The sequence below is a fragment of the Sorex fumeus genome, unplaced genomic scaffold, assembly GCF_029834395.1.
Source record: "Sorex fumeus unplaced genomic scaffold, SorFum_2.1 ptg000002l, whole genome shotgun sequence".
In the NCBI taxonomy this organism is placed as follows: Eukaryota; Metazoa; Chordata; class Mammalia; order Eulipotyphla; family Soricidae; genus Sorex; species Sorex fumeus.
In genome coordinates, this window is record NW_026606059.1 from 7,708,581 (window position 1) to 7,731,661 (window position 23,081).

At 43.2% G+C, this 23,081-nt stretch overlaps 1 protein-coding gene across 1 annotated transcript in view; it reads right to left on the reverse strand.

The window, feature by feature from the left end:
* The window catches only part of TMEM67 (transmembrane protein 67), a 58,197-nt gene extending 35,202 nt beyond the window's left edge, over positions 1-22,995 (reverse strand). Inside the window, exons 1-11 of the mRNA XM_056112678.1 lie at positions 22,879-22,995; positions 19,646-19,734; positions 15,359-15,452; positions 12,750-12,849; positions 10,377-10,446; positions 10,211-10,285; positions 4,963-5,025; positions 4,456-4,613; positions 4,012-4,120; positions 3,133-3,219; positions 2,783-2,848 (exon numbers count right to left, since the gene is read on the reverse strand). Of these exons, the coding sequence (XP_055968653.1) occupies positions 2,783-2,848; positions 3,133-3,219; positions 4,012-4,120; positions 4,456-4,613; positions 4,963-5,025; positions 10,211-10,285; positions 10,377-10,446; positions 12,750-12,849; positions 15,359-15,452; positions 19,646-19,702 (879 nt within the window). The 5' untranslated portion in view covers positions 19,703-19,734; positions 22,879-22,995. The remainder of the gene's footprint in view (positions 1-2,782; positions 2,849-3,132; positions 3,220-4,011; positions 4,121-4,455; positions 4,614-4,962; positions 5,026-10,210; positions 10,286-10,376; positions 10,447-12,749; positions 12,850-15,358; positions 15,453-19,645; positions 19,735-22,878) is intronic.
* Positions 22,996-23,081: the final 86 nt, after the last annotated feature.

Here is a 23,081-nt window from a genome sequence, read left to right on the forward strand (position 1 = left end):
AAGTCCAGGCATCAATAACTCTGTGAGCAGGAGCGGCTGAGGCCCCTACTCTGTGGCAGCGTTGAAAACTACATCCCAGGAGCTAGAGAGATGGGACCCAGGCTCAAACACTTGCCTTGTGGCTAGTCAAATCAGGCTCAATACCTGGTGCCACATAGAGACCCCTGAGCACAGAGCCAGGAGCAAGCCCTGAGCACTGCTGGGTGTGGCCCTAACACACACACACACACACACACACTCTCTCTCTCTCTCTCTATCTCTCTCTCTCTCTCTCTTCTTCTCTTAAGATACAGCTTTCTGTTTCCTTTGAGGAATAGGGTGAGGGTTGGTGCTCAGGGGACCATGTCTCCAATGAGAAGAATCTTTGAGTTTTTGTTCATCCAGCTGTTTTCTCTACTAGGCTGTGAACTACATGAGAGGCAGCCAGGTTCAGCAAAAAAAAAAAAAATCCTGATTTTAAACCTAACAGAGAACTGGCTTGGGCATTACCTAAAGCATGGAGAACAGCAACTTATCTGTGAAGCACAAATATTATGAGCTCACAATTACTTCACAGATCAGATGAAAGAACAATAAAATGTCGTGCTCGCAACAACAGGTATTTAACTAGTGCTGACTCACTCCTGGACCAAAGCTGGCGTATGATAATACTTTTCAAGTTACTGTTCAACAGTGATTTCTGATAATTAAAGTAAATTCATACTCATGATAGAAAATTTGGAAAAATATACACAAGAAAAAAATATTAACTATAATCCCATGAATGTTTTTTCCTTCCAAATTTTGAAAAATATACACAAGAAAAAAATTTTAACTATAATCCCATGAATGTTTTTTTCCTTCAAAACTTTTTTCCCCACAAGGCCATTCTACATTGTATTTTTAACAAAACTAGAACCATACTTTTGTTCTACAGTGAGTAAACTGTGTGTTTTATCAAAAGTGCTTCTGTAGGGGCTGGAGGGATAGCACAGCAGGTAGGGCGTTTGCCTTGCATGCGGCCGACCCGGGTCCGATTCCCAGCATCCCATATGGTCCCCTGAGCACCACCAGGAGAACTCTTGAGTGCAGAGCCAGGAGTAGCCCCTGTGCATCGCCAGGTGTGACCCAAAAAAAAGCAAAAAAAAAAAAGTGCTTCTGTAAATTGGAGAATATATTTCAAATATTTACTGGCTCATGATATTTCTTAGCGCCAAAATGTAATTTAAAAGTGGGTTGCCACTTCTGGGAACATAACCTGGAGGCCCAAAAACAGAGCAGAAATGGCACCCGCACTTCTTTGTTCGCTGCAGAACTATTCACAATAGCCAGAATCTGGAAACAACCCGAGTGTCTGAGACAGACGACTGGTTAAAGAAACTAGGGCACTTCTATACAATGGAATACTATGCAGCTTTTAAGAAAAATTAGGTCATGAAGTCTGCTTATAAAAGGATACATATGGAGAATATGATGCTCAGTGAAGTCAGTCAGATGGAGAGGGAGAGATATAGGATGACTACACTCATTTGTGAGATGTAGCAAAAAATTTAATAATGGGCGACTAATATCTGAGGCCAAGAAAAACAGGGGCCAGAAGGATCCAATGGTTGGAAGCTTGCCACATGTGTGTATGGGATAAAGGGCAGCTAGGATACAGACAAAGGAATAATAGTCAGAAATGGAACACTCAGGGCAAGAACTGAGTGTTGAAAGCAGGTAAAAGGATATACCTGATAACCTTTCCTTTCTACTGCAAACCATAATGTCCAAAAGGAGGGGGAGAGAAGGGGGGCGGGGGAGAGAGAGAGGGAGAGAGAGTGTGAGAGGGAGGGAGAGCTAGAGAGAGAGAGAGAGAGAGAGAGAGAAGAAAGAAAAGTGCCTGCCATAGAGACGGGGGGGGGGGGGGGGAGGAGGACTGCATTTTATGACTGAAACCAAACTATGAAGAACTTATATAACTGTGTACCTCACTGTGATTCAGTTAAAGAAAAAAGAGAAGTGGGTTACCAAAGGAAAAAGGTCAGCAAAGAAAGAAGGGAGGAAGGAGTAACATTTAATTAAGTTACTTTTTCTGTTTTTGTTGGGCTGGAGCAATAGCACAGCAGGTAGGGCGTTTGCCTTGCACACAGCCAGCCTGGCGGAGCCGGGTTCGATTCTTCCGCCCCTCTCAGAGAGCCTGGCAAGCTACCGAGAGTATCTCGCCCGCACGGCAGAGTCTGGCAAGCTACCCGTGACATATTCAATGTGCCAAACACAGTAACAACAAGTCTCAAGATGGAGACGTTACTGGGCCCGCTTGAGCAAATCGATGAACAACGGGAGGACAGTGACCATGACTTTTTCTGTTTTTGTAATTGGGGGGAAGTTGGAGCTACTCCTGAGAGGACTCATGAGCTACTACATGCAGTGCTGGGGACGGAACCAGGGGAGCCGCGTGACGGCAAGAGTCTTCACCCCTGCACTCTTGTCGAGCCCAAAGGAAAAACATTTTAATTAGACTAGTACAAAAAATGTACAGTTTTACTTAATTTAAACAAGAAAAAAGCATTATTTTTGACACGTACCTAGAAGTCAAGGACAGATTAGCACATCTAACACTATATGATGGTTAAGGCTCCGTAGATGAAAATGTATTCTCTTCATTTTGACTAAATCAAGGTTTTTTATATCCTTGAATTAAAATATATATATCAATTATTGAAACTATTCATTATAATAAAAAAATTTCCAATTTCAAAAATACCACGGTTGTTGCTGATGTGAAAAATGAAGTTTAAACAAACTGTCAGTTGAAACTTACACTTTGTTGATAGGTTGTTCCAAAAGAATAAGCCGCATTTAGTCTTATCTCTGTGTCGGGACAAAGCTACGACAGTAAAGGAATAAAGCTGATTAATGTGCTCTTGGCTTATAACCAGAGTTCTCAAATCTCAGCACAAACATACAGTTTATATAATATCTATGGTTAAGGGCTTGAAAGTTTAAAGGAGCAATTTTGTGACAGCCATAACAAAGCAGTTTAAGAAATTTAATTTGGAGCACATGCACACACAAAGACACAACAGTAGCCTTTAAGCAAGGACCCAATGTTCCCTTATCCTGCCTCAGTTGAAAAGAATGCTCATTAGTACGTGAGCTGAAATCAGTCACCTGTAAGACACCTCCTTCTAAGGTCTGCCACTGGAGAAAATTTCCTCTCACATCGTAGGAAGCAGCTACAAACTTCAGTTTCATATTCTGAGTCAAGACAAAGAATACAAAATGTCACAGACTTTGAAAGCTAGACAAAAGTCTATAAGGAAACTTTCATCTTTTTTCCTCCAGAGTCGACTATCTTTACTCCGAAGCATAACTAATCTAAGCAGTTTTGAGATACACCTAAAATACTGATTCTTACGCATGCAACTATGACTTCAGAACTGAGCGAGTGCTCGTAGCAGATAACCTCCTTCCAAACCTGTTCAATGGGGAGATATAGTGGGAGAACGCGGGGGCGGGGGGAAGAGAAATTGTCTTTTCATTTTATAACGCTAAAAATCTGGAGCCCCAATCCAGCTCTGCGAGCACTTCTTCTACATACGGACTTACAGAAGCACAGACTGTGTTTGGCTCCTGCTGCAAAGTCCCTTCCCGCCCACAGTCACCCTGGGGCTGCAGGCACATACTCCAGCCTGCTAAACTCCACTGCTCACTCCTCCGGGGAGCTGAGATTTAGGTTAGAGATCAACATTTTTTAAAAAAAAAAAACCTGAAGCAAAAATTACACTGAGTCACAATCCTGTTAGCTTCTTGATCAGTCAAAACTGTGGTTAGGGCTGGAGCGAGAACACAGCAGGTAGGGCGTTTGCCTTGCACGCGGCCGACCCGGGTTCAATTCCCAGCATCCCATATGGTCCCCTGAGCACCGGCCAGGAGTAACTCCTGAATGCAGAGCCAGGAGTGACCCCTGTGCATCGCCGGGTGTGACCCAAAAAGAAAAAAAGAAAAAAAAAACTGTGGTTCGCCAGTAATGAATACAGTGATTTATACCTGGTTGTCCCCTTTAAAAGTGAAATTTGTAGGAAGAGGAGTAGTTCTGAGGACTTGAGAAGCTATTCCGAGCTGGTCTCCATAGTACAGCCACGGAAGATTCTGTCTCCTGTAGATAATCACAGTTGTTTTTAATTTAATTTTTTTTAATTTTTAAAAAAAATTTTTTTAATGAATCACCATGAGATACAGTTACAGATTTACAAACTTTCGTGATTACATTTCAGTCCTACAATGATCGAGTCCCCATCGCTCCACCAGTGTCCATTCTCCACCACCAATGTTCCCAGTAGCCCTCCGGCCACCCCTTCAACCCCCCGACCCAATGCCTCTGTGGCAGGCACATTTGTTTTAACAATGGGACGATGACATTTCTTATTCTAATATGTGCAGAAGTAGCTGCACTGGATTTGGTACAGTGATGATTCATCGAAGTTCTCTTACCAAAAGGAAATGGAATGAACAGTACGCAGCCCAGCTGCGTTTTCAAAGACGGCCTGAAACAGTCGACAGGCATCAAAAACGGCAGCGTCGTAATAGGAATTCATGTTCATCACACACATATTTCCCAGAGCTTGGCAAGACGTTAGATTGGCGTGTAACTGTGAGAGAAAAATGGCAAAGCAGCATCAGACAGGCTTTAAAAGCCTCGGCAGAAAACAGATGTCATACTTGTGCTCGGTTTTAATTTTGAGCTAGTCTGCAAATCCTTTCGGGGGGCTAACCTCTTGCTCTTTTTTTTTTAATAGTCTGTTTACTGTTTGCTAATGCTATTGATTTACTTTTTCCATTTTTCAACTTCATTTTTGCTTTTTGGGCCACACCCAGCTTACTCCCGGCTCTGTTCTCAAAGTATAAACAAAGAAATATGTTTGGAGAGAAAACACTACATGAAAAAAATGTCATTACTCAAAATGAAAATTAAGTTTTTTTCTAAAATGTTAAACTCACCCAACAAGCAGCTGCTGATGCCTGCAGATGTTTAACAAACCAATCTGATATGAAAGACACGCCCTGTAAACAAAGAGAGATCTGAGTTTTAAATTCCTCATGCTTGTAGGAAGGCATTAATAAACACATTACTGAATAGGAAATGACTAACATTATTTTCTCAATGTTATCAGAAAAAGATTCTAACAGGAACACAAGAATTAATTTCTACCAATAACAGCTATTAAAAGAGGACTTTTAGGGGCTGGAGCGATAGCACAGTGGGTAGGGCGTCTGCCTTGCACGCGGCCGACCCAAGTTCGATTCCCAGCATCCCATATGGTCCCCCGAGCACCGCCACGAGTCATTCCTGAGTGCAGAGCCAGGAGTAACCCCTGTGCATTGCCGGGTGTGACCCAAAAAGCAAAGATAAATAAGTAAATAAATTTAAAACAAAAAATAAGAGGACTTTTAGACCAAAGATACAAAGGAACTAAGTACGTTCATAGTATTTCGCTATGCCATCCCACTAACACACACACACACACACACACACACACACACACACACACAATCCACAATGCATAAAAAAAATAAAATAAAATGGCAAAAAATAAAAACCTAGATCCTAACAGGGTCAACAGTTGCTGTATTATATTGACAGGAAATTTAAAAGGCATTTATGAATGATTTCTGAACAGAAGATTTAGAATAGGGATAGTAATATGAAAAATCTTTGTAAATGGGGATTTTCAAACAATAATGATATGAAAACTATCTGTGAAATTTCTTAGACACAGAAATTACCTGCTTAATTCCAAATCAAACGGCTCACAGCCTCAAGGATGAGACCAAAGTGCACCCGTGCTGAGAGACACTGTGATGAATAACAAGTCTGAGATCTTACCCAGAAACTGCCCCACCATTTTAGCAGGGATCGATAATAATTACATCGGAATCAAATTTTTTAAAAGGGTTATTTCAAAATGATTCCCCAAGTCTATTACTAACTTTACATTTATTAGCTAGCACACTCCTTTATTTTGTCTCTGCTTTTTGTTTTTCAAAGCCTTATTGCAAACACATGAAATCTTATTTATGCCAAATTTTTGTTCCAGCTAAAAACCTCTGGCCAAGAACCACTTTTCACAGCTTATCTACACATCGTCCTAAAAAAATGTGACCTAGAAAGCATCATTTAGAACAAAGTTTTTTGGACTTAAAACCAAAAGCAACAAATCCAAATAACGTGGTCTCTGGCACCACAACTGTAAAGAAATCTAAAAGGAGGCAAAGAGATAGGATAGCAGGTCAGGCGCTTGCCTGGCATGTGGCCAACCAGGTTCAATCCCTGATACCCCATAAAACCCCCAAAGTACTGTGGATCCCTGGTCCCATTAGGAATGATCCCTGAGCTCAGAACCAGGAGTAAGCCCTGAGCACTGTCAGGACTTGCCTCAAACTCCAAAATTGCAACAACAATAAAATCTAAAAGAAAATTATGAATCATCATTTTCTTTTTTTTCCTTTTTTTTTTTTTTTTGCATTTTGGGTCACACCTGGCAATGCACCGGGGTTACCCCTGGCTCTGCACTCAGGAGTTACTCCTGGCTGTGCTCAGGGAACCATATGGAATGCTGGGAATCGAACCCAGGTCAGCTGCGTGCAAAGTAAACGCCCTGCCCGCTATGCTATCTCTCCAACTCCCAAATCATCATTTTCATCCCTTCATAAGCAAAAATTCTAATTTTTCAAGAACATATGTGTAGAAAGCTGAAGAACATTAAAAATATTTGGTAAAGGGGCTGGAGCAAGGGGCTGGGCAACGCCAGGAGTAATTCCTGAGTGCAGAGCCAGGAATAACCTGCTGTGCATCACAGAGTGTGACCCAAAAAGCAAAAAAAAAAAAAAAAAAAATTGGTGAAAATGGAAAAAGAAAAAATGCCAGTTAATGCAAGGAAGTCATAGATAATACCAGTGATAGTGAGGTAGTATTTCCTTTTATAAAATAATACCTACACACTTTGATCCAGGAATTTAGAAACATTTAGAAATTTTACCTTAATAATCCCTCCAAAACAAAAAACATCTATTTGCATAGAAACGGTTGACAGCAATGTGATTAGTAATAAAATGGTATGCATTTCAGCATATGAACCATAGTAGTACCTACTAAAAACTATATTTCTGTTGGTTGAGCTGGGAACATGCCATAGAAAAACCAAGGGTGGGCCCCAACACTGTTGAAAACTAACAAAATCGCACAAGAGCTGAGTATTTCAAAGGCAAGTCCAAATTTAGTAAAACTTGAGCTTTAAATGAAAAAGGAGGACAAGTTATTAACACAAAAATCCTGTTAGTTCTTGGTAAAATCAGTAGATAGCTAAATAAAGAATTGTGAAGTTATTTTAAAATAATGTAATGATTGATTCAAAGTCATCACTAGCTGCTGAAACGGGTATTATGTGATATCTAAGATCTCAGATCAACTTATTAATGATTGTACCTTTATAATGGGAAAAAGGAGCCGAAACCACCAGGATGGAGGGAACCAAACTGACCATCACAAATAACGGGACAACCTAAGAATACATACCTCTTGCTAGTGGGCTATGTATAAGACCTATAGCATATTCTTGCCACAAGATCCTTCATTTCATCTAAGCACAAGAAAATAATTAGAAAAACCCGAGTTATAGCTACAACGGACTTCACTCTCAAGGGTCATGACATGAAAGCAAAGACAGCGGAAACAACAAAATCCACAAAAGCACAGAAGAGAGTGTATTCTGGATTAAAGCACACAAAAAAAGGCTAACTGCAATGGAAGGTTCTTGAATGGATCCTGCTCCCACTGCCCTCACAGGAGGGGCCTGGGAGATAAAGGACATTACTGGAACAAGCAAGCAGCTGTAGATATAAATAGTTGCATTAGGTCATTCTATTATATTATCTTTGAATTTCTTAGAAGTGATGTCACAAAAATGTCCATGCTCTTCGGAGCTACATAATAATAGAGTGCTTAAGAGCAAAATGTCATGTGGACATAAGTTTATTTTCAAGTAGTTAAGGAAAAAAAATTGCATACATGGTTTTACGTACAAAGAGATAAAGCAAACGTGGTAATAATATATGTAAAAGATGTACGTAGTCATCTTATTTTTTTAATTCTTTTTCATAAATTTGTTATTTTTCAAAACAAAAATTAGAAAAAAAAAACACCAAGGATCTGCAGAAAACAGGTCAAGGGTTAAGGCACATGCTTTGCATGGGGCTATTGGTGTTTTTGCCCTGACACACGTGGTCACCCCCAGCATCATGGGGGACAGTCCTGAGGCTCCAAGCATCACCCAGTAACCCTTGAAGCACAGGACTCCAGCAGCAATGCACTATGGGCCTAGCACTGAATGCTGACCCCAGGCGTGACTGGCTGAGAAGCTTCTGAGTACTGCCTGAGAACCCTCCCTCCACAAAGGAACACACAGAAACAAGATGTGAACTAACCGACGACCTTGGGGAAAGCAATGGAAGACACTGTCCGATAAACACGAGACGTCTTTGCTGACTGGCATACACATTCCTAGGGTGGAAATGGACGATCTCCCTCATCAAATTCTGGAATGGTATTTATACTCTTTTGTGTATTTACAGTATTTACAGAACTTTCTGGGCTGGAGCGATAGCACAGCGTTAGGGCATTTGTCTTGCACACGGCCAACCCGGCCGACCCAGGTTCGATTCCTCTGCCCCTCTCGGAGAGCCTGGCAAGCTACCGAGAGTATCTCGCCTGCGCAGTAAAGCCTGGCAAGCTACCCGTGGCGTATTCGATATGCCAAACACAGCAACAAGTGTCACAATGGGCCCACTTGAGCAAATCGAGGAACAACAAGAGGACAGTGACAACAGAACTTTGTGTTACCCAGGAAAATGTGTGATCTGTATTTTTCCAATTAGAAAGAGTCTACAGATACAAGGGCCAGAAGGATTGCTCCATAGCTGGCAGCCTGCCTCATGAACAGAGGGGAGATGGCAGCTGGGATAGAGAAGGGATCACTAAGGAAAGGATGGTTGGAGGGATCGGTCGGGATGGGACATGTATGCTGAAAGTAGATAAAGGAGCAAGCTTAATAACCTCTCGGTGTCTGAACTGCAAACCAGAATGCCCCAAAGTAGAGAGAGAGTATGGGGAATATTGTCTGCCATGGAGGCAGGGGGAGGGTGGGAAAGGGGGAGTTTACCGGGGATATTGGTGGTGGGGAATGTGCACTGGTGGAGGGATGGGTGTTTGATCATTGTGTGATTGTAACCCAAACATGAAAGTTTGCAACTATATATCACAGTGGTTCAATAAAACAAAAAAATTTAAAAAAAAAAAAGAGTCTACGTTATTGAGCTAATACAAGTATTTCAGACTAGCTGGCAATCACAGTCTCACATACTAATCAACATGCATTCTGGCATCGCAGTCCGATCTCACGAAACTGATGACTCTGAAGTGGCCGTCTGAAAACTGTCCAGCTCGCATGCTGGAACTCTGCATGACTGAAGCCCAGTCACGGCCAGCTCTGGAAGGGCCTATCTCACAGTGATGCAATTAAAAAAAATTTTTTTTAAATGTCCAGCCTGCAAAGTGCAGTCATGATGCTGGATTTCTGTGTGTCTGTTTGTTTCTGGGTCACACCCAGCCGTGCTTGGTGCTCACGGCTGGCTCTGCACCCTGGGATGTGCCCTACTACAGCACTGCGAGACGTTTGTACTGACGTAGGTATGTATGCACTTTCCAACGATTTCTCTTGTAAGGGCATTTGCCTTTTGACTGTCATAAGCAATATGAAGTAAATTTGTCTGTGCCTGCGAGGGGCAGGCTTGGGGGTGGGTGAGACACTGGCACACTGATGGAGGGAAGGTCATACCAGTCGTGGTACTGAGGCATCAAAGGCCTAAAACAACTGTATTATGAACAACTTTATAGATGCTGCTCGTAAAAATTTTTTTTAAAAAACTATGGGCCGAAGAGATAGTACAATGGGTAGGGTGCTTGCCTTGCATAAGGCTGAATCAGGTTTGATTCCCTGCACCCTCATATGGTCCCCCAAGTCCTGCCAGGAATGAACTATGAGTACAGAGTCAGGATTAAGTCCTGAGCGCTCCCACAAAAATTTTTTTAAATAAAGTTGTATATACATATAGTCCCACATTAATTATTAAAGAGAGAACTGAATAAAAATTCTTAATAACTCAATAAAAACAAAAACAGAAACATACTTACAAGCTCCCCATAACGAACAGCTGAAATTCTACGCAGAGGAAAATTCCCTGTGCTGGAAATACACAATCCTCCTGTCTTCACAAAAAAAAAAAAAAAAAAGAGTTTATAAAAGGATATAAGAAATTTAATTTTAAAATAGAATCTTTGTCAATCTGACAATCCTTACTAAAATGTTAGGCTCTGGACATGCACAGGTCCCGCTGGCATTAATAAATGTCGGTTCACATCGGACACACCTGTGAATATAACCAAAAAAAATTTATTAATATTTCTTAAATATTAATGAATTATACCACACCTAATAAAGAACTTTATTTTTCTAGATTCAAAAATATTTTTTTATTGCACTAAGTGATTTTTAAATTAATAACACTGGTTTGCATAGCTTTTGCTTGTTCTGTTCTAGTACTGGGTCAGACCCAGCAGTGCCCAGGAGCTATCCCTGGCTCTGTGCCCAGGGACAGCTTCCGTGGGGTCGGAGCTCACGGGACCATGGGGAACCAAAACCCAGCCTGAGCCTCCTGCATTCAAAGTTTGTGCTCGGCCCACTGGACTAGCTCTGCAGCCCCGAATGGAGTGGTTTTATTTCACTCTTTCTATTATGAGGCAAGGTATAAATACAGCTATCCAGCAACAGGAAAGTGTTCTTTTGAAGCCACATGAAATTATGGGATGGATACCGTAAACCAAATAACCATCACTCGAGAATCCAACAAAGTCATAAAGAAACTCAATCTGTATTTATGAGCTGTTCCTTCAAATAAATTCTCATTTTGTCTACAACAAGGCAAAAAGTTACTATAGTCGAAAAGATACACACACAACTACTTCCTTAAAAAACCATCACCAACATTATTTTTTGAAAGAAATTTTACTAAAAGAAAACACGTCCAAGAGAGACAGAAAACTCCTCAGGGAGATGGAAGAGTTTCATGAAGTATAAAAAAAGAATTATAGGGACTGGAGCGATAGTACAGTGGGCAGGGCGTTTGCCTTGCATGCGCCCAACCCGTGTTCAATCCCCGACATCCCATGTGGTCCCCGAAGCACTGCCAGGAGTTAATTCCTGAGTGCAGAGCCAGGAGTAACACCTGTGCATCGCCAAGTGTGACACAAAGAGCCAAAAAATAAAGGAATTATATCTTGGGCCAGATAGTACAGTGGGAAAGGAGCTTGCCTTTCATGCGGCCAACCTGAGTTAGATGCCTGGCATCCAATTTGGTCTCCTGAACCCCACCAGGAGTGATCCCTGAGCACTGCCAGGTTTCCCCCCCCACACACACCCAACACCAAAAAAAAGAATGGTACAACCCAAGTCAAAATAGAGACCAGTCCACCGTGGAATGACTATAACCAATACTTGTCAAGTCTTTTTTTTCTTTTGCTTTTTTTTTGGGTCACACCCAGCGATGCACTGGGGTTACTCCTGGCTCTGCATTCAGGAATTCCTCCTGCCAGTGCTCGGGGGACCATATGGGATGCTGGGAATTGAACCCAGGTTGGCCACGTGCGAGGCAAATGCCCTAACTGCTGTGCTATCGTTCCAGCCCATCCAGTCTTTTCATCATCTTTGTTTATTTTAGAAAAGTATTTCATAAACTCCTTTCTTAATAAATAATATAGCAGGAGGAAAAGCACCTAAAGAGGTGGGCTTCTGATGGAGTTCTGTGAAAATTCATTGCTTGGAAGAGAGAGTAGACAGGAAGCGGGCTGGGGGGAAGGTGCAGACCCCCACACGGACCCAGGCAGGTACTGGGAGGGAAGACGTGCCCATCAGCCTGGGAGACAAAACTCTGGTCAACCATACAGGGTGCTGGGGAGCAAACGCAGGTCAGCTGCGTGCAAAGCATGACCTCCACCCGCCGTACTAGCGCTCCAGCTCCTGCTCAAGTATCTCCTATCTTAAATTTCGACACTGAAGAGAAAACTGCGTTTAGAGGGAAGTTCTCATGAGGCTGGAAAATAGTCAAGAAACCGAAATAGGGATAATAACTTGAGTTAGAAACACGGGAGCTATGCGTGCACAAAAGGAAAACAGAAAGTACTAGAGAACAAAGGGTAGTGTCATTGTAACTATTTTTCAGTTTATTGATGTGCTCTCTAATGTAAACTGGCACATGAAAAGGCTGCTGAAAATAGAAGTGATTATTACATAGATCCATTATGGAGGATGTAAGACTTACAGAAAATACAAAAAAAGAAAATAACAGCTATACTTTATTGTGCGGTTATTGTGTAGCACTGTTAAGGACTTCACCTATTTATTTCTGAGCTGTGGTAGCAGTCTGCGAAGCAGGTGTTATATCTCCATTCTAAGGACTAAGTGACAGATTTACTGACTGTCTAAGGTCAAACAACTAATAAAGTCTGAGCTTCATTCTGTCATTTTCTTGACTGCAACTTCTTTTTTGTGTTAATGCTAGATGAGTCCTTATTGGGGCTCGGGTAAGGAGCAAGTAATAATGATAGGAAAGCACTTTAAAGAGATAGATTCTGCTTACTACGATTTAATGACGTAAGCATCCCGAATACTGCTTACCTGTTTCCTAAGGCATCTGCCACAGTGAAAGAATCTTCGCTGTCATTACAGAGTTGACACTTTGCTTGAGACAACAATGTTCCATCAACATTTCTTTCCACTAAACGATTTGAAAACAAAGCCAAGACATAACTGATCACCAACATATACATGTAGGGAAACGCACATGTAAGGATTATCTGAAGCATTCTCAGGAGAGCTTATTTGCATAAAAGTCATGTCCAGTAGAACTGCAAGGGGGCTGGAGAGATAATCAAGTGGGCAGGGTGCTTGCCTTCACATGGACCATCCTTGCCACCCAACATGGTCCCAAGTGCAGAGCCAGGAGTAAGCCCTGGGCACAGCAGAGTACGGCACAAAACCAAAAAAAAAAAAATCAAAGTAGAAAAAAGAAGCCTTTCTAAAGAAAAGGAGACACCACCCAAGAAGAGGGAGTGCTCTCCAAGAATGAATGAAGAACTGAAGAATGAGGACGGGCTCAAGGGTCCAGAAGTCCTTCCCCCGCCCAAAGCCCCAGGTGTGGGCAGCCAGGACAGTCCACCCATAAGACCAACTTTGAACAGGCGAAAGGGAAGCATCTCACCCGGAGGGAGACAGCACATCCCTTGCCTCCACTTGGACCATCCTCCGTCCTGGGCTGGCATGCATCTCAACCAGAGATGTGGACTCTGGCTTTTTCACGCACAGCGAAGCCCATGTTCACTCCTAAACACATTATTTCTCTCTTTTCCCACAAATTTCTCAAAAAAAGACTATTTCACTTAAATACAGATATATCTATATATATGGGCTGGAGCGATAGCACAGCGGTAGGGCGTCTGCCTTGCGTGCAGCCAGCCCGGCCGAGCCAGGTTCAATTCCTCCACCTCTCTCAGAGAGCCTGGCGAGAGTATTCAATATGCCAAACACAGTAACAAGAAGTCTCACACTGGAGACGTTACTGGGCCCGCTCAAGCAAATCGATGAATAATGGGAGGACAGACAATATCTATATATAACGTGTCTATTAATTTATTTTTACTTATTTGTAGATGTTTTATACATACTATAGAAATTAGCCCTTTAGAATTTCTCTAATTTGTAGATCTTATTTTTCTTCTGAGATTATGATTTTTGTTTAGCATGAAATTTTAAATTATTTAATGCAGCAAAAACGTATCAACTTTAAGGCTGGAGAGATAGCACAGCAGGTAGGGCATTTGCCTTGCACACGGCTGACCCGTGTTCAATTCCCAGCATCCCATATGGTCCCCCGAGCACCGCCAGGAGTAATTCCTGAGTGAAGAGCCGGGAGTATCCCCTGTGCATCGACGGGTGTGACCCAAAAAGCAAAAAAAAAAAAAAAAAGAGTATCAATTTTTCCTGATAACGCTTTTGGGCCTTTCCTCATATATCTTTAGATCTTTTCCACACCAAGACTACAAAACTTTTCCTAATTTTTAGTGATCTTTCATAGATTCATATTTAATATTTAAATATTTGATTAACCTAAAATGCATTGTGTTATTTTTGAACTATACCCAGTGGTGTTTGGGAGACACCATGCAGTACTGGGGATCAAACCTGGGGCTCCCACGCATAGAGCTTTTAACCTGTCTTCCTAGCTCTAAAATTTATTTTGATAAGGCAGAAGCCCAAATTAAGTTTTTCAGGCTTTCCCAGTACTGTTTATTAATCTGTTTTTCCTTCACTGATATAAAATGCCCCCTTTATAACATACAGCATTCCCCAAAGATTTTATCTCTTAAGAGAGCACTTAACCCCAATCCAGCCATTTCTGTTATCAATGTACCTGTCACATACTATTAAGCAGCTATAAAACGTGTGCAATATCTAAAGGAATTGTTCTTTCAAATTTTTTTCTATCTACTTTTCAGATAATTTTTTTAAAAAAAATTAGAGGTAGGCTGGAGAGATAGCACAGCGGGTAGGGCATTTGCCTTGCACGCGGCCAACCCAGGTTCGATTCCCAGCATCCCATAGGGTCCCCTGAGCACTGACAGGGCTGATTCCTGAGTGCAGAGCCAGGAGTAACCCCTGTGCATTGCCAGGTGTTACCAAAAAGCAAAAAAAAAAAAAAAAAAAAAAAAATTTTTTTTTTTAAATCAGAGGCCAGAGTATTAGTAGAATGGTTAGGGCGTTTCTCTTGTTCAGGGCTCCTCCCCACAAAAAAATCAGGTAGGATATTTTTATACCCTTTCCAATGCTGTGATGCTATCATTAAATTTTGGAAAATGAAAAAATAAATACTGTTAAGGGTCAGTGAGGTAAGCAGGTTCAATACTTGATTCCCCTGAGCACCACTAGGAGGAGCCCTGAGCACCGCCAGGTGCGGGCCCCCAAACCAGTAAGCAAATAACCAAACAGGGTTAAGACACTCCTTTACTTGCAATGGAATCAGCTCAATAAACTGAAAGGCCCCACATGGTCCCTGGGGCACAGTCAGGAATACTCATAACTTACCTCAGTGTGGCCCAGAAATCTAAATGCCACCCCCAAATATTGGGGAATCACCGAGCTCTTTCACTGAATGACGTCTTCCTTACCAAAAACATCACTGTGACTCAACAAATTCATCATTGCTATTTCACTGAGAACCTATGTCTTACCTAGAATGTGGCCAATGGGACACTGGCATTTTCCTTCTGCAGTTAAATCACCAGGGCAAGTGATGCAGTTCCATCCGTCTTTGGTGACACCTTTCTAAATTTTGAAAAAAAAAATTTTGTTTTCCTTAAAATTTTAAGTAATGTCCCATTTCCAAAGCCACTGTAGCGGATATTTACAGTCAATATTAAATGAACCATACACAAGTTGCATAAACGTTTCATGGAGGGGCTGGGAAGAGAATTCAAAGGTCTGAAGTAGCTACGCGACATGCAGGGGGCCCAGGCTCCATCGCAGCACTGCCTGGCCCCCCGCACCCTGCACAGTGACCCGCTAACACTACTGGAACAACCTCTGAGCATTGCCAGGCGTGGCCCCCCCAAACAAAAGCAAAGAGTCCTTGATAGTCAATTATGCTTAAGTCCAGAATGCGATGGCATGTCTTAACTAGGTCCTGTATTTGAAGAGGACGCCCCCAGCTTCCAGTCAAAAGTCTGGAAAGGGTGGAACCCCAGGAGTTTCTGGAGCTCTCCCTGGCCTGCCTGGTCCCCTCTGTGAGCGTGACTCAGCTCAGGGCTTCAGCTGGCAGAGATGGAACCTCACTGAGGGACATCCAGCAACACCAGAGAAGCAACAGGTGCTGGGGCTAGAACTCAGGCCCTCATGCGTACCTCGGCTCCCCTGACCACTTCAGCTCTCTCTAGGCCCCGGGTAACTCCAGGCCATGATTCAGTCCTTCTTCCTCAAGATTTTTCAGTTCTAATAAGCCCTTATTTTCAAAATAATACCATTCCACACGCACAGTGAGATAATTCAATGGAATTTAATCAATTTAATCAGAACTACCAATTTAATTGGATAGTAGTTCTGTGTCATTTCCCAAATTTATTTGGCCTACCACCCCCTTTAAAAAATAAAATCCCTTAGGGGCTGGAGCAATAGCACAGCAGGTAGGGCATTTGCCTTGCACGCGGCCAACCCGGGTTCGATTCCCAGCATCTGATATGGTTCCCCGAGCACCGCCAGGAGTAATTCCTGAGTGCATGAGCCAGTAGTAAACTCCTGTGCATCGCCGGGTATGACCCAAAAAGCAAAAAATAAAATTAAATAAATCCCAACCACTTTAAAAAAAAATTAATTAAATAAATAAAATCATTTAGTGCATCCGGGGAAATCTGCTTTAAATGAAAATACAGAATGAGGGCCATGAACACACCTACAGGTACTACCACCCTCACCCCAATCATTTCACGATCTCCCAGGCATGGTATCACCCACTCTGGGACAAACGGAGTGGGACCTAGTCCAAAGGAATTAATTTTAAAATATCAAACGAGAAACCCAAGCAAAAAAATTCGTAAGTCTGCAACTGTTACCTCATAGTGTTTCACTAACAAAAATTTTAAGAATAAATAAATGAGATACCATGTGCATTTAAAAGAAAGAAAGAAAGAAAGAAAGAAAGAAAGAAAAAAATAAATATCAATCGAAACTTGAGGGTCCACCAGTAATACCACTTCTGGGAATATATCCCGGAGAGGCAAAAAAGTATAGTCGAAATGAGATCTGCACTTCTATGTTCACTGCTGCACTATTCACAACAGCCAAAATCTGGAAAAATCCCGAGTGCCCGAGAACAGATGACTGGTTAAAGAAACTTTGGCACATCTATACAATGCAGTACTGTGTAGCTGTTAGAAAAGATGAAGTCATGAATTTTACATACAAGTGGTACTACATGGAAAGTATCATGTTAAGCGAAATGAGTCAGAGAGGGACAGACATAGAAAGACTGCATTCATCTGGGGAATATAAAGTAACAAAATAGGAGACTAACACCCAAGAATGGCCGAAATAAGTACCAGGAGATTCGCTCCATGGTTTGGAGGCCAGTCGCACATGCTAGGGGAAAAGGCAGCTCAGAGAAGGGAACACCAAGTGAAAGGTGTTGGGAGGATCCTCCCAGGATGGGAGAAGCATGCTGAAAGTAGACTATAGACCGGACATGATTGCCACTCAATGCCTCTCTTGCAAACCACAGGACCCAAAAGGAGAGAGAAAGAACAAAAGGGAATACCCTGCCACAGAGGCAAGGTGCGATGGGGGTATGCGGGGGTGGGAGGGATACTGGGATCCGTGGTGGTGGGAAATGGGCACTGGTGGAGAGATGGGTAATCGATCATTGTATAATTGAAACCCAAGCACAAAAATTTGTTAAGTCTACAACTATACCTCATGGTGTTTCACTAATAAAAATTTCTGTACCACTGTATTACTGTCCTCCCGTTGTTCATCGATTTGCTCAAGTGGGCCCACTAACGTCTCCATTGGAGACTTTATTGTTACTGTGTTTGGCATATCGAATGCGTCACGGGGAGCTTGCCAGGCTCTGCCGTGCGGGCGAGATACTCTCCTAGAGGGGCGGAGGAATCGAACTCGGGTCGGTCATGTTGGCTGCGTGCAAGGCAAACGCCCTACCACTGTGCTATCACTCCAGCCCCAATAATATAGTGGTTAGCATAAAAATTTTAAAATTCAAAAATTAAAAAAAGAAAGTTTTGAGGGTCAAGATTGTACTGATTTGCACTTGCTTTACACATACGCAACTTGGGTTCAATCTCTGGCACCGCATATGGTCCCCAGAGCACCATCAGAAATGATCCCTGAGTCCAGAGCCAGAAGTGAGTCCTAGAATTACCAGGTGTAGCTCAAAAACCAACAAATAAATAAACATTTTGCGGGTCAGAGCAATAGTATAATATTAGCAGGCTTGCCTTGCACGCAGTCAAATCAGGTTAAATCTAGCTAGTAAAGATTTCTGGCAAAATATGACATCACTTAAAATCTGGCTATATGTTTACTGTATGCTTCAGGAAAAATGGGGACAAACATGGATGTAACCAAAAATTAATAGAGAATATGAAGAAAACTGCTGCCACAATTTTTTTCCAAGTGTGGCTGAAAAGATGGTATCTGAGGAAATACTACTGTATTTGGGGGCATGAGATTATTTTTTAATTGTGATAGCTTAGTCATGTAACTGAGAAATAACGCCGTTTGGCAGCTGTTCCTAACAGCAGCTCTCTACCAGAGATCACTCAGCTGAGTCAATACTTCCAAAACTATAGAGTAAGTATCAAAATAATCATCAAACCTACAAGTACGTGTTTGGACGTAAAGTTGAAAAAAAAATTGGCGCTTCATATTAATTTCCTAGATTTCACCTAAGTCCACGTCTATATCTGCGGGGCAAGACTGAGCAGGGCCAGTGAGCCTTGGCCCCATGGCCAGGAGTACTGAGCCCTCCTCACTCTGTCCAGACTGATGCTCGCTGCTCAGCTGTGGGGTGTGGGTACACCCAGGGGCCAAGGGGATCCAACTGGGGTCCTAAGCATGACCCCTTTGAGTCACTTTCCTAAACCCTGGTTTTCATTTTTTTTTTTTTTTGCCTTTTGGGTCATACCTGGAGATGCACAGGGGTTCCTCCTGGTTCTGCACTCAGGAATCACCCCTGGCGGTGCTCAGGGGACCCTATGGGATGCTGGGAATCGAACCCGGGTCAGCTATATGCAAGGCAAATGCCCTACCCACTGTGCTATTGCTCCAGCCCCTGGTTTTCATTTTTAATAAGACAAGAAGGAGTATAAAAGTTGGAATGGCAAACAGACTTCTAATCATCAAAAATTGAACAAGATTTCCCATGAATCAAACAGTACCACTTGAATAAATTTCCCAAAGTTCGGGTATAATGCATTGATTAACAAAAGAGCAACTGATACTATTTAACATATTCAGATATGCAACAGGCATTTTGTGAAATCAGTGTGATACTTTAAGAACATATATTATTACATAAAACTAAGACACTGAATTCAATCTAGACCAAAAAATACACACATCTCAAATTGCTCCATATACGACAAATTTCCACAGCTTTTTGTGTTTTGGAATTATGCATTTTTGTTTTGTCTTTTGGAAGCCAGACCCTGTGGCACTGAGGGCTATGCTCAGGAGTGACCGCTGGCGGTATGTGGGAGACCAGAGGCAATGATGGAACTTGAACTGGAGTCAGCTCCATGCAAGCTCTTCACCTCTATACTATCTCTCTGGCCGGGGACTGCAATTATATTTTTAAATAAAGCAATACATTTTTTCCCTGAGTTGAACACGATTTTACTAATATCCCAAAATTTACTCTAGTAAAATTTCAGAGTTTGTAAAGAAATATTAGAGTGAACCACTTATTCTACTACGTTTTACTGTAAAATTTAAAAATAAATACTCCATACCATGTTTTCTGGGCATTTTTTGCAAGTAATACCAGGTCCTCCAGTATTAGCAATCATATGAAATCCTTGCAGACACACACACGAAGTTCCTAAAATGAAAAGAACCAATTTTGACCTTGATAAATAAGGATCCAAGACAGAAACATTTTAATAGTTCTTAAGATCATGAACAAAACTGGAATTAGTACTGCTTGCATTCAAATCCAGAAACATACTTCGTCAGTTCTGATTCTAATTCTGAAGAACTGTGTCCTTGAGCAACTCTGTGCCTCAGAGTCCCCTTCAGCAAATGGACAGTAACTACTTTCTAAGGTTAATAGGGGCTTTTTTTTTTTTTGATGGGGGTAGATGTGGGGATCGAATTAACTTGACTCATAATTTTTTTTGAGTTTTTGGGTCACACCCAGCCATACTCAGGGGTTCCTCCTGGCTCTGCACTCAGGAATTACTCCTGGAGGTGCCTGGGGGACCACATGGGATGCCGAAAATCAAACCCGGGTCGGCCGCATGCAAGGCAAACGCCCTCATCACTATACTTTCATTCTCATAATTTAAAAATAATCAGCTCAGGATTAACTCCTGGCAATGCTTAGGGAGGAGGGGATGAGGGTGAGGACAACCTGGGGACCGTATGTGGTAATGAGAACTCAAACAGGGTTGGCCACATGCAAGGCAATACCCTCAAAACTATCTCTCCAGCTCCAACATTGTTACTTGTAAAAGTTACTAGAATATGTCTGGCAAATGGTAAATACTGTGTTCGATACCATTTTTAAGTACAATTATTAATTAAACCATTAAATTACTAAACTACTAGGGGCCTGAGGATGACAGCGCGTACAGAACACCTGCCTGGCTTGCCTGAAGCCAGTGAGCTCACAAATTCAAACTCAGGACTCCAGAACACATGCTCAAAGACCATGCCAGCGGCTTCTGCTGCAGAGATCCCTGGTGCCACAAAGCACACGACCTCCTGTGTTATACTGGCTCATCACAAAAACCACCAAGGGCCGGAGCGGGGAGGGTGTTTGTCTTGCACACGGGCAACACGGGTTTAATGCCCAGCATCCCATAGGGTCCCCCAAGCGCCGCCAGGAGTAATTCCTGAGTGCAGAGCCGGGAAGAACCCCTGTGCATCACAGGGTCTGATGCAAAAAGCAAACAAAAAACCAAACAAACCAGGGGAAAAACTAAACGTAGATCTATATATACATAGAGCAAGAAAGAGAGGTTTAAGCATTCTAATTTTATTGAGAGGGTCACAGCCGCTGGAGAGTTTCTGACAATTTCCAACACTGCTTGAACCTGCTGCTGCTATGGCCACCAGAGTGACACAGAGCAGTGTTTGGGGAGGGTGACATGGGGAGCTGGAACCTAGGCCAGCTAGGTTCAAATGCACAAGGCATGTGCTCAGCCACCTGAGACCCAACTTGGGTCTCTGAACTATATTAAAAACGCAGTGTTATTAACGCATGGGGAAGTTTTCTGGATCTATTTCACCCAACTAAACACACAGAGTAAATGAATCCTACTTTAAGGGAAAAAAAAAAAATTGAGCCATGTTAAGGGCAATCTGTAAGCGCCAACTGACTAGCTCTGAAAAAAAAAAACCTAACAGAACGGTTAGTTAGAAGAAACCCTAACCCTGATGAATTTCCACCTTGTCACTTTCTAGATAGGAAAACTGAAGCTCAACTGGGTGAGGCTTTTAGTATCCCACTGAATAGTAATAGTACAATGGCTAGGGAGCTTGCCTGGTCATGGTGGACCGGGGTTTGATCCTGGGCTCCACAAATGGTCCCCAGAACCCACAAGGACTTACCACCCTGATCACAGCTGGTTATGGCCCCAAAACAAAACAAAAGAACTGCACTTTAGTACTGTCCTCGCGCTGTCCATCGATTTGCTCCAGCGGGCACCAGTAACACCTCACAACAAATTGTGAGACTTCTTGTTACTGTGCTTGGCATTTCAAATACACCACGGGGAGCTTGCCAGGCTTTGTCGTGTAGGCGGGATACTCTCGGTAGCTTGCGGGGCTCTCAGAGAGGGGCGGAGGAATCGAACCCAGGTTGGCTGCATGCAAAGCAAATGCCTTACCTGCTGTGCTATGACTCTAACCCTAAGTACACAAGTGGAGACAAGACAAAGCAAAAGTTGTTCAGTCTCCAATTTACGTGACAAGCAGGATACTAAAAACCTCACCCACTTGGGCTTCAGTTTCCTGATCTGGACTTGACAAGGTGGAAATTCATCACGGTTAGGGTTTCTTCCAAGCTCTAAATTCCTGGGATTTGGATCCAAGGCTCTCCTTGTCACCAAATGCTAACCTGTGTAAGCCGTCCTGTCACCAGCTTATCTGCCTCTCTGATTAATTCTCTATTTTCTTTGCTACCTTCAGAACGAGCCACTTGGCAGCTACCTCCCTTGAAGGATGCTCTGTCAGTGGCTCCCAGGAAGGAACTGGAGGGTACCTCGCTGAGTGAAGTTCAAAGCAGCAGGACAGGGGCTGGAGCCATAGCACAGCGGGTAGGGCGGTTGCCTTGCACAAGGTCGACCCGGGTTCGATTCCCAGCATCCCATAGGATCCCCCGAGCACCGTCAGGAGTAATTCCTGAGTGCAGAGCCAGGAGGAACCCCTGTGCATCGCCAAGTGTGACCCATAAAAAAAAAAAGACTAATAGGGACCGGAGGAATAATCCAGTGGGTAGGGCGGTTGCCTTGCATGCAGCCGACCCTGGTTCGAATCCCAGCATCCCATATGGTCCCCTGAGCACCACCAGGAGCGATTCCCGAGTGCAGAGCCAGGAGTAACCCTTGTGTGTTTTGGGTACGACCCAAAAAAACAAAACAAAACAAAAATTCTTTCCTTCTGGGGCTGGAGCAATAGCACAGCGGGTAGGGCGTTTGCCTTGCATGCGGCCGACCCGGGTTCGATTCCCAGCATCCCATAGGGTCCCCCGAGCACCGCCAGGGGTAATTCCTGAGCGCATGAGCCAGGAGGAACCCCTTGTGCATTGCCGGGTGTGACCCAAAAAGGAAAAAAGAGAAAAGAAAAATAAATTTTAAAAAAATACATTTTTAAAGACTTCTAATTAGAAATGCAGGGCTGGCGCTGAGCAACTAACTCCTGGGGGTTTCTCCAGGGTCTCTTGCATGTTGCATGCCAGCTGCAGTCCTCGGAACCGTCCCGAGGAGGAGCCCCCCGCAGGCGCCCCGCAGCCGCCACTCACCGTGCGCGTCCCGCTCCTGGTGGGCTCCGCACGGGGCGCAGGCCAGCGACGAGATGTCGAAGTACTGGCCGTGGCCGCACGTCTCCGGGCGCCGGAACGGGAGGGAGAAGCTCTGGGCCCGCGACACGCCAGGGAGGCCCAGCAGGAGCACGGCCGGCAGGAGCGCGGCCCACGCGCGGCACGAATCCGCCATGGCGCACCCC